Source organism: Acipenser ruthenus, chromosome 11, assembly GCF_902713425.1.
Source record: "Acipenser ruthenus chromosome 11, fAciRut3.2 maternal haplotype, whole genome shotgun sequence".
Taxonomy (NCBI): domain Eukaryota; kingdom Metazoa; phylum Chordata; class Actinopteri; order Acipenseriformes; family Acipenseridae; genus Acipenser; species Acipenser ruthenus.
The window spans coordinates 415,055-432,112 of NC_081199.1; the positions used below are offsets into that span (position 1 = coordinate 415,055).

Sequence of the window (17,058 nt, forward strand, 5' to 3'; positions counted from 1 at the left end):
TCCTTAAGATTGATGTCACTGAAATCATCTCCTGAAATCATGGGAAGAGCTGCAACAGCAAGCAGCAGAATGACATTGGCAGCAATTAATAGGAAATAAACACAGTGTATTATTATTATTATTATTATTATTATTATTATTATTATTATTATTATTGAATTGCAACCACAGTCTTTATAGTTTGTTTCGGTCACAGAATAAAATGTCAACATTATTTAATGGTACCAGTCATTGGGTCTGTAAAGCCAAGTTAAAAAGGAAATCCTAGACCTGCTCTGGAGCTTCGGCTGCATCCTCACGCCCGAAACCTGATTTTCAGACTCTTGGGTTCCACTGAAACAGCATCTCTGTTACTTTACTGAGACCAGCCGTATACAGTAAGAATTCAACCATGATGAATCTCCCAATGGCAAAAATGCTTTCGGCTGTGAAGTAAACTGCTCTGACTCCTGTATGATTTTTCTTATTTCCTTCAAGCACTACAGCGTTGCACCTTGTTTCCATAGAAACCAGCTGACAGGGAAGATAATGGTGCATCCCAAATGTAAATACGCCATAATATTCATAGAATTCCCTCCATGTAAATGTCTCAGGATAGACTTTTAATATGACTTTGAGGGCCTGAGTGAGATCCCCAAATGCTAAGGAGCTTAATAAGGAGCTTAATGTATTCCCTGTTAGTAAAGGCATGATGAGGTCATACTTGGGACTGAAGTCAGAAGCCTGTATAGTACAGTATAGCTGGGTGAGCGATATACAGAAAACAACCAAGAAAGTAGCAAACATGGGCAACTGTCTTTTATATCAATGTCATTGTATTCAGCATCAATTCAACATGCCTGTGCTGCATGGCTAATGCAGTACGGTGTTTCAAAGGCAGCGGTGCCACTGATGAAGCATGGTAATAATGAGATGAAAACGAGACATGCGTTTAGCCTACCTGGCACTCAGCAGCAGTGTTCTGTGAGATCGGAGCCTGCAAACCCCTGAGAAATCTCCCTGACAACTTTAATACTGGATTGCAGGATGTTCCACAGTGCAGTGCAGTTTATCTAGAGAAAGGTGATGTCTGTTCATGAATGACTGCGTTGACATGCTGCTATTTTTGCGCTGCAGGGGTTTTGCTAATAAAGTCAATCTTGCATCCCATATGTAATGAGGGAGAAGGTGTTAAGATTACAGAACCAGTGTTGCAGATCCATTATTGATCCACCGCCTGTGGTTTTTTGACCAGCCTTTTGGATTTGTTTTTATTATTTTCGTCCCCATCAATATTGTCAATGCCTTGAGGCACAGCATTGACCTTTACAGTCATTAGGATTCAGCGGAAAGACAGTGCTGTGGATAATTCCAGCAACCTCTGAATTTTAAAATGCAGACAGTTTCTTTAAGGTTAAGTTGATTGTGTGTAAGTACACATGTAATCACTCAGTAACTGTCATGTAAATACACAGTAATACAAGACGCTTAATGTAAAGCATTACCATTTTCAGAAACGATTGCAGTTACATACTTGCAATAACAACCAATGCGAGCCTGGCTGACAGTAAACTACACTGTGCAGAGCTTCCTACAGAACTCCACATGGACTCTTCTGTCAGCAGTTCCGCTCCCCTCCCCTTCTCCTCCGTCCCGCACACATCTGTAACGCTACGCTCAGTTTTTAAGAGCCGAGACCATTGGGCCCAATAGTGGCAGTGGGGAAAAATAAAACGTTGAGAGCGCGCCAGAGGCAGTTATTCTTCACGCTGTCTCAGGAGCTGCCTTTGCTGAGGTCGTAAATTGAATTTGTATACCTCCAGATCCTCTCGGGCCGCATTTGTAATGGCCTGGTGACTAGTGTTTAATCCCTTTTCCTGCAGATTACTAGGATGCTTTATAGAGGGATGCTCTGGTGACAATTGGTGATGTCACACCTGAGAGGTTGACTCTGTGTGCAACCCTCTTGTTCATACTTTTAATCACAGGCACAAAGACAATCCAAGCCAGTCTTTGTTAAAGTAAAAAGCACACATTATGCATTGACTTGAGAAATGGTAGCACTTCAGGTAGGATATACCCGAGCGGCACATTCCCTCAATGCAGCTCGAAATCTCCTGCATGACTGCACAGTAATAGCTTGATACTAAATGGAAATGAGTTCTGGTTTCTCTGTCTCACAGTCTCGTTTACACAGCATTATATAGCTTGATCAAAGTTAGATGTGACAGCAGGGATGTGTTCTGAAATCAGTGCAACAGCGCCAGTAATTATATTAGCAACTGGCTTGGGTATCTGTAGGATTCATGTAGCATCCTCATTAATTGTAAAACCATAAATAGGTTTTGAATGTTAATTCAGAGGGTAACTGCACAGTTCTCTTAATTCTATTGACACAGCTGGTAAACCATTGTCTAGAGATCTTTCTACTATGTGTTTGCATTAATAGTCCTGTTGTTCATTCTGAAATCGATATACTGTGCCCTAACTTTGTGAGGGAGCAGCAAACATAACCTTCACGCATCGTACTTTTAATTTCACATGAGAAAAAAACAAACCAATAGCATTCAATATAACCCTAAATAGCATTACAAGAAGCAGTATTGTGTTATTGAGCCACAGCAATGTGTACTCTATCACCAGCTGTCCTTGTGATGAGCCTCACTGAATAAAAACACATTTCTGCATGAAGCAGGGATTGCAAGGAGTGTTGCCTCCCCTCTTGACAAGCTGCAATGTTCTTTGTCCTTTCTTTCCAGGGCTGAACCGATTCTGAGCAGAGTTAGGGAGGACCGCACCCGCATCCTCCTCCCAGCCATCGACAACATCAAGTACAACACGTTCGAGGTGCAGCAGTACGCCAATGCAGCCCACGGCTATAACTGGGGGCTGTGGTGCATGTACATCATCCCGCCCCAGGACTGGCTGGACAAGGGAGACGAGACAGCTCCCATTAGGTAAGGAGAATGAGCAAGGCTGAGGCTGAGTCCCTTTACAAAAACATACCGCTCCTAAAAACAATGAGCTTGCTAAAGCTTTGCAAGCAAAGGCTGTTCAAAAACCATTGCATTATATCATGTGATTTATTATTATTATTATTATTATTATTATTATTATTATTATTATTATTATTATTATTATTATTATAATCTCAAAATATCCAACTTCCCAATGTTTCGGTTTGATTGACACCTTTGTCAATGGAAAGTGTGTTTGGAAACAAACATGGAGGTGCTTTTAGGCTTTTGATGTCAAGGTAGTTACACTCATGTATTTATCTTTCTATATATTTATAACAGTGGGGTATGTAAAGGGATTTACATCAGCAGTCTGGTTGTGGTCTCCATCAAGGTCTAGTCTGCTGGCTCTCAAGTCATAATAGATGGGTTTGAAGTGGCCCTTCCACAGTCCACAGCACTGAGTGCTCTCCAAAGCACAGCTACCACATGCTTATGCAAAGGAGATGGTGCCTTATACCTGGCCTTGTTTGAATCGCCATGGCAACAGAACAGCTCTCTTAAAGTCAGACAGTCCTTCATACTGGTCAAGGTTGCAGTGCAGGAAGCCATCAATTCTGTCCGTTTGCGACTTCATGTCAAATTGGATAGGCTGAGAGTTCTGCAAGTTAATAAATGATGTCACATCTCAGGGGTTACCCTTAGTGTAACATGGCAGAGAAGGCAGAGGGTTAAAGCAGAGTGGACCATGGACCTGTGTTGATCTGCCAGTGATATGCCAGCGCTAGGTCGTGTGCATTTCTGATTGAACTGGTTAATCACAAAACAGGTGCACCATGTTCAAATTCACAGGGTAACTCCAGAGTATAGAGTTTATCAAAAAAACACTGTGTCTCTAATTACTATATACATAGTGTAAGTAGATTTGCACATTAAGTACATTGTAACTGCATAATACATTGTCATTGTGTGTAAGTACACATGTATTTACTAGGTAACTACTATGTAAAATCATAGCAACTAGAAATAGAATGTAAAGTGTTAAAACAACATTATTGACATTATACTGTTCCCTCGTTACAGTATTTTAATGACTTTTTTTACACAAAATATTTATGGCGATGCATTATCGAGTGGTCCTTACACAGTAAAAGTGTACTAATTACTGCAAACTGTGGCACATTTGTAAATGATTGAATCATAATAGGCGGGCATGTAGAATAATAGGTCCATTAATAAATAATATTAAACTGCAATACCAGTAAAGTGGACACAGAGTACCCACAGTACTAAGCTGTGTGGCTGAATTGTTCTGCATTAAGCAATGGGAAGCATTCTTTCAGAAACAAGCATCTCAGACCTGGTATTTAGGCATCTACAAGCTGCTTAAAAACATTTTCTAAAATTGCTTTTCATGTAAATGTGAAATGTCCTCGAAATAGCTTCACCTACAGCTTGTTCCAGCTTTTCCCGGATTCAAATGATCAACCATTTGCACAAACAAGAATCATAGCAATTCACAGAGACCCCCAGAATGTGCCACACTCAATCTCCATAATGAATTTGTGTTGATTTTTTCTTTTTCCATTCATCTTGCGATGCAGATCCTGCACATTGTCGTTTTGGTGGATGTATTGACTAGGGGGTCCTAGTCTAGTGCCAGTCAGATCTGTTTTTGAAATGTATTATTTTATTTAATGGGACTGTGCATTTCACCAGCGCATATGTTTTGTCGATTGCCTAATGCAGTTGTGATTGCTACTAGAGGCACGCTGTCAGTGTAAATAAATGAGATTCATGCAATTAGTGTGCTGTCAAAGCACCGTCCTTTCAAGCTCAGAGTGCTTTGTGGTCCGAGATTGGGTTCAACAAGCACCATGGAATCAGTTTATGATTCCCTTCATGTTTTCTGCCATGGGCTTTAAAAGGCATCTTTCGCAATGCAGTTGATATTTTCCAGTTCTGCTTGAGCAGTCGCATTAATATGGATTTTTAATTAAATCAGTGTTTTCCACAGGTGCAGCTTGTCTCCCATCAGAAGCCATTAAACAATAACAGTTGCTTCCGTGCTATTGAGCAAGAATTGCACGTTGTTTTGAGCTTCAGTGACTGTGAAGAGTTATTGACTTCACAGTGCAAAGAAGAGAACTGCTTTCAGGGTGCATGTGGGCTGTAGGGGTTTGTCTAGAAAACGGCAACCGTAACAGCAGGAAAATATGGCAGTCAGATTTTACAAATACGTTTTTTTTCCCCCCCTCGGCTCTGTTAAAGTTATTTGTCAGCCTGTCAAATAAAAGTCCCAGTTGTTATAAACAGCACTTTAGATCACAAATGGAGAATTCAGCTTTCCAATTTCTTACACCTATCTTATGCACTATATAGCTGAGAGTAACTGCCCCAAAAGTATTATGAATTCACAAAGGAAAGTCAATGCTGTAAGCGATTTCTTTAAAGAGTAATTCGATTGAAAGAGAGTCTCCAAAGCAAGAGCCCCTACTCTTCATACGTGGCATCCATTTGAATTGTGTATTCGTCAGCGACAGTACTGGTTCATTTTCTTTTACAGTTTGTTATTCTAGTGGCAGTGACTGGTTTATGATGGGGGCTGGCCCTGTATATTGATTAAAAAGTTTAAATCCCTCATTGGACAATGCTTAAGTGTATTGCCAATGCTTGGCTTCAACCATTCCACATTTTGAAAGATCCATTTTTTATTCAGTTCCATTAATGATAATAATAATAAAAATAATAATAATAATATCTTTATATAGCGCCTTTCCTAGTGGACTACCACCACACAGCGCTTTACAGAGGCAGGCTGTGAACTGTGCATTATATGCAGAGTCACTTACAACAGGACATAGATTTAACATCTCATCTGTAGGGTGGAGCACAAGGAGGTGAAGTGACTTGCTCAGGGTCACACAGTCAGTCAGTCCGTGGCAGAGGTGGGATTTGAACCAGTGACTTGCTGTTTACGAGCCCTGGACTTCAACCAGTGGACCACACAGCCTCCTTAGGCCAATGGGTTTCCCTTATTCTGGAGATACAGTGGCCCACTTTGAATTGAACCTCTTCAGATATTATACTCGTTATACAGCCCATTATACTAGTCAGTAACACTTTACATGAAGTGTCTCTAATTACTGTGTATTTACATAGTAGTTACTTAGTAAAATGCATGTGCACTTACATATCATAACAATGTTATTGTGCATAGTTACAATGTACAAATGAATTAACAGTGTGCTTATTACATATAAACCAGATCCACCATTTGCGCTGAAGCCTACCCCTAAAACATACCAAATTTGGGTATATTCAGCTGTTCTTTTATGACACATATAGTACATAATAAACCTACAGTCACAAGCTTTTACTAGGGCACTGCTAATAGAATTAATACAGTACAACATTCTAGAATTTGCAAAGTGGGTGTCTGATTGGAATGTAACAAAGAAGGGAAAACAGAATTAGAATTAGTTGGATGGAACCAGGGACAGCCTTGTACTCTTTAAGCTGCTGCTTGTGTCCCACGAGGGAGAGCAAGGCAATAGAGCATGTGAGGCGGCACTGCAGGTCAGCACTGTCGACACAAGCACTGTGTAGAGCTGGACTGGAGCACACTGGAAAATGCTTAACCTCACGTCTCAACACCAAATACAAATGCTTCGAATTTAACAAGAAATAAAGCAATACAATATCTGTTCTGTACCACTTCTTCTTCTTCTTCTTCTTCTTCTTCTTCTTCTTCTTCTTCTTCTTCTTCTTCTTCTTCTTCTTCTTCTTCTTCTTTAAAACCATGTCTGTCAGCCTACAGAGAAAGTACATATTTGGCATTATAAATTCATAAATGTCAGCCTTTTTTTTCCAGGACACCAGCAATGATTGGCTGTTCGTTTGTGGTGGACCGCAACTACTTTGGAGAAATTGGTCTTCTGGATCCAGGAATGGAGGTTTACGGAGGGGAAAACATAGAACTAGGCATGAGGGTAAGTGACAGGAAATCCATTTCCATATAAGACAAAACACCTGCCCTAACCGCGGGATCCATCCCTGATATGTTTAGCAAAGCGTTGAAATTGTTCTGGGGGAGACTCTCTGTGTTATATAACGGTAAAAAGTAAATGCATTCATACATAGGAATCCAAGTGTCTGTAACAGTAAACTTGCACAGTAAGTAACATGGCTTGCCAGTGTATTCAGGGTAGAATAAAGCATAGCTAAACCGCTTTGTCCAATGCAGTCAATCCATTCCTTTTTTCTTTTTTTAATAGATGGAAAGCATTTAAGCAGTTCAAAAGAATGCATTTTTCTCACTTGCTTTTATGAGAAGACCTGGCTTCTCCTGAATCTGTGAATGGAAATGATTGAAGTCTTAGGTTCACTTTAGCGCTTACAGATTAGGTTAAACTCAGAAGCTCAGCTCTTTCAGAATGGCTGGGCTTGATTAAACACCCACAAGTAGTGAACTGGCTTCATTAGATCTGGCAAGACTGAAAGAAACCAGTCGGCGGCCTCTTTTTTTTTTGTACAATCTCATTTGCCTGTAGCACCTGATGTGTGTCATCAAGGTTTTGTGACAGGCATATGTCATAAATGTTTTGTCAAATTAGAACAGAAGTCATTCTGCTGAGGCGTGGCAATCCAAGTTTGTAAATGTGATATACTCCCTGGCTTCTAAAGGATTCAAGTCTGCAGGATAGTTCAGATGAGTTAAGTGTTGGGGGGCTCATCCAGCATCGGCAGTATTGTATATGCTATTAAATACACCGTAATTAGAGACACTTAATGTAAAGTGCTACCCAAATATTAGAAATACAATGCTACAGAGATGCACTGTACCTTTGCTGTAGGTAGAGTATCATGGGGTGATTGCAGTTAGATCATAGGAGAGGGATTAGGGTTAGGGTTAGGGTTAGAAATACAATGCTACAGAGATGCACTGTACCTTTGCTGTAGGTAGAGTATCATGGGGTGATTGCAGTTAGATCATAGGAGAGGGATTAGGGTTAGGGTTAGGGTTAGAAATACAATGCTACAGAGATGCACTGTACCTTTGCTGTAGGTAGAGTATCATGGGGTGATTGCAGTTAGATCATAGGAGAGGGATTAGGGTTAGGGTTAGGGTTAGAAATACAATGCTACAGAGATGCACTGTACCTTTGCTGTAGGTAGAGTATCATGGGGTGATTGCAGTTAGATCATAGGAGAGGGATTAGGGTTAGGGTTAGGGTTAGAAATACAATGCTACAGAGATGCACTGTACCTTTGCTGTAGGTAGAGTATCATGGGGTGATTGCAGTTAGATCATAGGAGAGGGATTAGGGTTAGGGTTAGGGTTAGAAATACAATGCTACAGAGATGCACTGTACCTTTGCTGTAGGTAGAGTATCATGGGGTGATTGCAGTTAGATCATAGGAGAGGGATTAGGGTTAGGGTTAGGGTTAGAAATACAATGCTACAGAGATGCACTGTACCTTTGCTGTAGGTAGAGTATCATGGGGTGATTGCAGTTAGATCATAGGAGAGGGATTAGGGTTAGGGTTAGGGTTAGAAATACAATGCTACAGAGATGCACTGTACCTTTGCTGTAGGTAGAGTATCATGGGGTGATTGCAGTTAGATCATAGGAGAGGGATTAGGGTTAGGGTTAGGGTTAGAAATACAATGCTACAGAGATGCACTGTACCTTTGCTGTAGGTAGAGTATCATGGGGTGATTGCAGTTAGATCATAGGAGAGGGATTAGGGTTAGGGTTAGGGTTAGAAATACAATGCTACAGAGATGCACTGTACCTTTGCTGTAGGTAGAGTATCATGGGGTGATTGCAGTTAGATCATAGGAGAGGGATTAGGGTTAGGGTTAGGGTTAGAAATACAATGCTACAGAGATGCACTGTACCTTTGCTGTAGGTAGAGTATCATGGGGTGATTGCAGTTAGATCATAGGAGAGGTCCCAGCAAGCAGCTTTGAATGTACGATGCTGTCTTTGAAATAGCTGCATATTCTTAAATGATGGTCCAGTGATAGTATTGCTAACACTTATAGAAGGCAGGAGAATGGCTTTTCAAACCCTGGTTAGCACTCCTTCAGCAGTGACCCGCCGACACTATCGCCCTTGCAGTTGTATAGAGTCCTATCACACACTATCGTCCTTGCAGTTGTATTGTGTCTCATCACACACTATCATCCTTGCAGTTGTATTGTGTCTCATCACACACTATCGTCCTTGCAGTTGTATAGCGCCTCATCACACACTATCGTCCTTGCAGTTGCATTGTGTCTCATCACACACTATCATCCTTGCAGTTGCATAGCGTCTCATCACACACTATCGCCCTTGCAGTTGTATTGTGTCTCATCACACACTATCGTCCTTGCAGTTGTATAGCGTCTCATCACACACTATCGTCCTTGCAGTTGCATTGTGTCTCATCACACACTATCATCCTTGCAGTTGTATTGCGTCTCATCACACACTGTCGTCCTTGCAGTTGCACTGTGTCTCATCACACACTATCATCCTTGCAGTTGTATTGTGTCTCATCACACACTATCGTCCCTGCAGTTGCATTGTGTCTCATCACACACTATCGTCCTTGCAGTTGTATTGCGTCTCATCACACACTATCGTCCTTGCAGTTGTATTGCGTCTCATCACACACTATCGTCCTTGCAGTTGTATAGCGTCTCATCACACACTATCGTCCTTGCAGTTGTATTGCGTCTCATCACACACTATCATCCTTGCAGTTGTATTGCGTCTCATCACACACTATCGTCCTTGCAGTTGTATTGCGTCTCATCACACACTATCATCCTTGCAGTTGTATTGCGTCTCATCACACACTATCGTCCTTGCAGTTGTATTGTGTCTCATCACACACTATCATCCTTGCAGTTGCATAGCGTCTCATCACACACTATCATCCTTGCAGTTGTATTGTGTCTCATCACACACTATCGTCCTTGCAGTTGTATAGCGTCTCATCACACACTATCGCCCTTGCAGTTGTATTGTGTCTCAACACACACTATCGCCCCTGCAGTTGTATTGCGTCTCATCACACACTATCATCCTTGCAGTTGTATTGTGTCTCATCACACACTATCGTCCTTGCAGTTGTATTGTGTCTCATCACACACTATCGCCCTTGCAGTTGTATTGCGTCTCATCACACACTATCGTCCTTGCAGTTGTATTGTGTCTCATCACACACTATCGTCCTTGCAGTTGTATTGTGTCTCATCACACACTATCATCCTTGCAGTTGTATTGTGTCTCATCACACACTATCGTCCTTGCAGTTGTATTGCGTCTCATCACACACTATCATCCTTGCAGTTGTATTGTGTCTCATCACACACTATTGTCCTTGCAGTTGTATTGTGTCTCATCACACACTATCATCCTTGCAGTTGTATTGCGTCTCATCACACACTATCGCCCTTGCAGTTGTATTGTGTCTCATCACACACTATCGTCCTTGCAGTTGTATTGTGTCTCATCACACACTATCATCCTTGCAGTTGTATTGCGTCTCATCACACACTATCGTCCTTGCAGTTGTATTGTGTCTCATCACACACTATCATCCTTGCAGTTGCATAGCGTCTCATCACACACTATCATCCTTGCAGTTGTATTGTGTCTCATCACACACTATCGTCCTTGCAGTTGTATTGTGTCTCATCACACACTATCGCCCTTGCAGTTGTATTGCGTCTCATCACACACTATCGCCCCTGCAGTTGTATTGCGTCTCATCACACACTATCATCCTTGCAGTTGTATTGTGTCTCATCACACACTATCGTCCTTGCAGTTGTATTGTGTCTCATCACACACTATCGCCCTTGCAGTTGTATTGCGTCTCATCACACACTATCGTCCTTGCAGTTGTATTGTGTCTCATCACACACTATCGTCCTTGCAGTTGTATTGTGTCTCATCACACACTATCATCCTTGCAGTTGTATTGTGTCTCATCACACACTATCGTCCTTGCAGTTGTATTGCGTCTCATCACACACTATCATCCTTGCAGTTGTATTGTGTCTCATCACACACTATCGTCCTTGCAGTTGTATTGTGTCTCATCACACACTATCGCCCTTGCAGTTGTATTGCGTCTCATCACACACTATCGTCCTTGCAGTTGCATTGTGTCTCATCACACACTATCGTCCTTGCAGTTGTATTGTGTCTCATCACACACTATCATCCTTGCAGTTGCATAGCGTCTCATCACACACTATCATCCTTGCAGTTGTATTGTGTCTCATCACACACTATCGTCCTTGCAGTTGTATAGCGTCTCATCACACACTATCGCCCTTGCAGTTGTATTGTGTCTCAACACACACTATCGCCCCTGCAGTTGTATTGCGTCTCATCACACACTATCATCCTTGCAGTTGTATTGTGTCTCATCACACACTATCGTCCTTGCAGTTGTATTGTGTCTCATCACACACTATCGCCCTTGCAGTTGTATTGCGTCTCATCACACACTATCGTCCTTGCAGTTGTATTGCGTCTCATCACACACTATCGTCCTTGCAGTTGTATAGCGTCTCATCACACACTATCGCCCTTGCAGTTGTATTGTGTCTCAACACACACTATCGTCCTTGCAGTTGTATTGTGTCTCATCACACACTATCGTCCTTGCAGTTGTATTGTGTCTCATCACACACTATCATCCTTGCAGTTGTATTGTGTCTCATCACACACTATCGTCCTTGCAGTTGTATTGTGTCTCATCACACACTATTGTCCTTGCAGTTGTATTGTGTCTCATCACACACTATCGTCCTTGCAGTTGTATTGTGTCTCATCACACACTATTGTCCTTGCAGTTGTATAGCATCTCATCACACACTATCGCCCTTGCAGTTGCATTGCTTCTACTCAACACACACACAGTGCAGCCCCTAGCAGGTCATTGTCTATTATATTCTGCTGCTTTCATGCGATGTTTCAAACACAGCACTCAAAATCAAGACAAGCTGTGCTCCACATACTTTAAGTTGATACGTAACCTTGACTCTCTAGGAGAGGGCAGTTTTAAGGGTATTGCTTTATTAAAATGTCTACTCCAAAAAAAAAAAAACATGAAGGCTAAGGCTGTTGTTAGATTTGCTGTAAAAATAACATTTTGTAGGTAATTTTGAACAGAATTATTGACGCTGACATAAAACTACTTAACTGACCCTTTTTGGAACATCACAGTGACATGACATTTAGTTGATTGCTTTTTCCCAGCACCAGCATTTTTTTTTAGGAGCGGAATGTGTTTTTATCAGTTAATGGGACTAAGAACATATTTTCTAAAAGCTGTAACCTTTTTCATTTAAGGAAAAACCATGTGTACCATCCTTACAGGAACATTGTAATTATACATGCAATAAAAGATTGACATGAACAAATATATAGAAATGCTGCTACAATTCCTAGCTGAATTGTAAAGTTCTGCACTGTATACGTGACAAGAACAAATTGCTTTATTAGTACAATACAGAAACATCCAGTACTCACACATGAATAGATTAATCAGCCACGATGAAGCACTTTGAGAACATGCAGTCTGAGCATGCAGTTTTGTTTTTTACAGTATTCATTAAAAGAACATTTGGTATGGATCCACCATTTCTCTTTCTCAATTCATGAATGATTTGGAATGCAGGAATCCATTCCTTCACTTGATCGTTTACTTCTTGCTTTATTAAGGTATTAAAGTAAACGACCTCTCTAATCTGCGTAGCTGGGCTCTTACATGTTGTAACCATTGTATTTACACATGCCGTGTTGTGTAATGAAATGACGTATGCAATTACGATAATTACAATCTTAATGTAAAGTGTTACCAACTAACAAGTGTATTACGTTTATATCTGAATTGAAAGCAAATGCTGCATAGTCTGTTTAAATCTTTGCATTACAGCATGTGTTACACACCCGATGTACCTCTTGTGGTTTAACAAACTAGTTTTGCTATCAGAAGACCCTGTGCACTTGGTCGGCCTATTTATAACTGTACAAACCTTAATGAGACATACCAAACATTGTCTGAAATAACAGCATTGAATGGATGGCTAATATGGGCACAGATGCACTGCCATACATCACAGTGCTGTTAAGCCTTTCTAAAAAATATATTACCTTTCATTTAACATTAACATTGGGAAATGTCAAATGACTAATTGCTTCTGTTTCAAGCGTATTTTAAAATGAAATTGACAAGTCTCCAAGAAAAATCTGTGGGAGGAAAACAGGTCATTTTAAAGTCCTTGAGCTCTCTTCAAGGGATGCAGGCCTTCATTTCTCTTGCCTTGTACCTTTTTATAATTAGGTTTTACACTTGGATTGTGGTGGAACCTATTACTTTTATTTTAAATATTACATTTTAATTTAAATAAATCTTAATTTCCTAAAGAGCCTCCTGTTCTAAATAGAACGTCATGTGTTAGTTAAATGTCTAGCTTAAAAACACTTTTAATACAATGCTGAACATTGAAAACACTGAATTCATTCATAAGAATTGAATGCACTTCAGAAAGACCGTCATATAAACTGTCTGTCACTTTTAGAGATCCACTGACAATTCATTGTGCTCCACAGTCTAATACATTTCTATTCACATCTTGATGGCTTTTTTTAAAAAAAAACTGTTGGCAAAAAAAATGTGTGCATTATGAAAAGCTTTCGTGCCAAAGAGTGAAAAGAGCTAATTCTGAGAGCTTGTAGCAGAGAAAAACAAGAACATACAGTCCTTGTTAGCTGATGTACTGATTTCGTGTATAAAAATATCTTTCTAACCCACACCATGCCCCCTGGAGACTGTAAACAGCTTTTTGCTCTCACACATTCAGATGTTTATGTTTTTGAATGCTCGTCATTGGATTCGAATGGGTTGTTAATTAACACAGTTCATTCATTTAAGTGGTTTATTTATGGAGTGTATGTTCGGTATTATAAAGTTAGGTGCAAACCTCAAGAACAACATACCGGCATACAATATCAAATAAAATACAATAGTATGCAGGGCAGAGGAATAAGCACACAATGCAGTACAAGTACAGTACAAATCAATTGATACAGAACTGCATTCTTCTTGGTAATGAGTTTCCTCATTGACAGATACAGAACGGGTTCAGCCCTCCGTGCTGATTGTGAAACAAGGCCAGCAGCTTGCTTTATTGGAAATGTGTTGATAATTTATTTCCATCCTGTCCCAGCCTAAGGTAACTGATGGTGCGCAGTGAACAGTCCCAGTTGTTGGGGGTCAGAGCGTCAGAAAAAAGTACAAGAAATGTTGACATTTTTTAAAAGTAAGGGTTCCCGAGTCGCTGGTTAGCACTTTGTTGAAAGCTTCGCTTTCAGTAATTTTTTTTTTAAATGTCTGGGGTCACTGACAGGTCAACACGCTGTTAGTTTTTATGTGGAACTGACTTCTCTGTGAATTGATGTGAATTGAGTGCTGACACTCCACTGACACTGGCTGCGAGTGAAGGTCATCTAACACTTGTCAGGAGCTTCAGTGGAGAGACCATTGTCTTCTTCTGATAGACAGAACATAAACCCCGCTCCATCAGTGAGCTAGGGGCCCTACACTGACAGGATCCCAGGAGAGTAGCTCTAATCACTGTGCTCCTATTGAACAGGACAGAGACCCACACCAGAGGGGTAAGAACAAGTACAGTGCAGTATTTCTAGTGCCCCTGTCCACAGCTCACCTGGAACCACAGTGAAACCTCACGATTTCACTCTTACAGTATCAAACGTTATTGTGTCATACCGTGGGAGTGCTGAGGAATATTAGCAGTGATCCAATTTTATTAAATGACATGAAAAGCTTGATCTAGAGATTGCTGTGAAATTCAGCTGCGTGTGGGAGTGTGGAGCCGAGGAAACTAAACATATTGCTTCCACTAAGGTTTCAAGAGACAAAGGCCAGTGGTAAGTCAGTGCTGGTATCTACTGCAGCTTCAATTAACAGACTCGGCATTTGTGAGCTGTGCTGGAAACTCACTATATTGTTTAATACACAGCATTACAGATGTTACAGAAGATGTGACCTCAGCTCCCAATTGAGCAGCCAATGTTTATAGGTTCAGCTGAGAGGCGTGGCCAAGGGATCCCTGATCTATTTTCTAATCAGTTAGACTGTCATGTAGGGGGGATACCTGATACGAAACATACTGTTAAAGTAAACAATATTCTGACATTTTTAACGAAAGGGGGAGGGGAGTCCGGACCCCCAGGACCCCCACCCCCACCTCTGGAACCGTCCCATATATATATATATATATATATATACACACACATATCTCTGAAAAAGGCAATAGAGTAGGTGAGATTGCAGAATGGGAGACAGGAGACAAGGCACATTGAAAGTCTTTGCACATGCACTGTATGATGATAGCAGTTTGAAGAAGAAATGAAAGCACATGATTTCCCTTGGTTTAGATCAAGGTGTGTAAATGTCTTACTTTTCCTGATGTAACTGGGCGGAGGTGACCCTGTGCACCACAAGCGGCCGTCTAAACCAATTGGGCTCGTCTGCATCCGTGGTGTTAGAGCTTTTAACCTCATCTCATCTCACCGACAGGAGACTGGACAGAATCTGTAACACCAGTGTATCTCACAACACTGCCCGTTACACTGACTATATGAAGAAAATCCAGTGTTTCTCGTGTTACAATTTGCTGTGTGATGTCTTTCGGAGCCCCTGGGGTGTTGCTCCTATTTATTCATACACTCAATGTCATTCCGAGTTTGCTAAGTAAATCCACAAGGGAACTGAGAAGCTGGATTCAAACAAAGAGACAAATTATCCTCAGCAGGGTACATTTATCGGAGAATAACCATGAAGGATGTATTTTGTTGAGAAGCTGCTCTGAGGTTGTTTTTTGTTTGCTTGTTTGCTTGTTTTTAGATTATGAATAATCCTTTTTTCCCCCCCTTTAATTAAAAGTACATGGACGGGGGTGATTTTAACATTTTGTTTATTCCCAAAACCATTCGTACTTGGAATTAAAGATTGAACCCTTCCACCATGCTCATAGAAGGTCTTGCCGTGGTAAACAGACACGCCTGTGTGTTCACCTGGCTGTGCAGGGGTGTTAATCACACCCAATCCCTTTAATGCCTCATTATTCTTGAGAAGCTTATAATGCTTCGGAACTTAATCCTTTGCTGACTGTTTTTTTTTTTTTTTAAACACATTTCTTTATTGTTCCTAGTTTACAGCCAACATCATTGTAGCCCTAAAGCTGCTGGTTTGAATTGCTTTGGAGCATTCTTTGTGGTTTTGGTGTTGTGGCATGCAGCATCCTGTAGGATTGAATTGCTGTTAGGGGATCGGTCTGCTGCAGTGACTACAGGCAATATAAATTGGGTGTGTATCTGCTATCTTTACCGGCTCTGTGTTATTTATCATTTTCACATTGTTGCTTGACTTCAAACACCTTTTGTTCTTAAGCTTAATTTTCAATTTAAAAGCAATAAACAGCAGCTCTTGGAACAACTCTTAACAGATGGGCCAGTGTGAGCAATGTATATAACCATTATTTTAAATCGCCCAGTATTTGCACTGTAAATGTAATTTTAAAAGCTATAACACGTTTGAACTAATTATTGGAGATGGTATAAAAGGGTTGGTTCATTCTGTGCTCACACAGGAATTTCAAGTGCCCGCAGATCAGCACCAGTTGTGCCTCCTTTAACTCTTTGTTATCAACACCACCTTGCTAATAGCAAAAAGAAACAGTTGATTCGTTATTAACACTGAAGTCATTGCTGTTGCTAAGCTGCTATCATGGATGTACTGAGAACCGGATCACACTAAATGAGATAGGAGTACGACCCACCCACACAGGAGCTACTTGAAACGCTTGCTTTGTTATTAAAAAAAATAAAACAAATGGCAGATTGAACGTTCCCTTTCCATCAATAACCGATGTGACTGTGCTGAGATGTGTGTGAATATCATACGGTTTGCTAAGCTGGCAAAGCTATCAATGCAATTCAGATACAGCCATCTTTCAGTCTCTGCACTAATCAGAGTAGACTTCAATACCATAAGGAATGCTGTTTATAAAACCCCCAGAGCA

The 17,058-nt window shown here is 40.8% G+C and overlaps 1 protein-coding gene across 3 annotated transcripts in view; it reads left to right on the forward strand.

Moving 5' to 3' along the window:
- LOC117427083 (polypeptide N-acetylgalactosaminyltransferase 9) overlaps positions 1–17,058 on the forward strand; it is a 57,294-nt gene that overhangs the window by 25,703 nt on the left and 14,533 nt on the right. For all 3 annotated transcript variants that reach the window (XM_059032721.1, XM_059032722.1, XM_059032723.1), the window contains 2 exons: positions 2,739–2,936; positions 6,811–6,928. In XM_059032721.1, the coding sequence (XP_058888704.1) occupies positions 2,739–2,936; positions 6,811–6,928 (316 nt within the window). The remainder of the gene's footprint in view (positions 1–2,738; positions 2,937–6,810; positions 6,929–17,058) is intronic.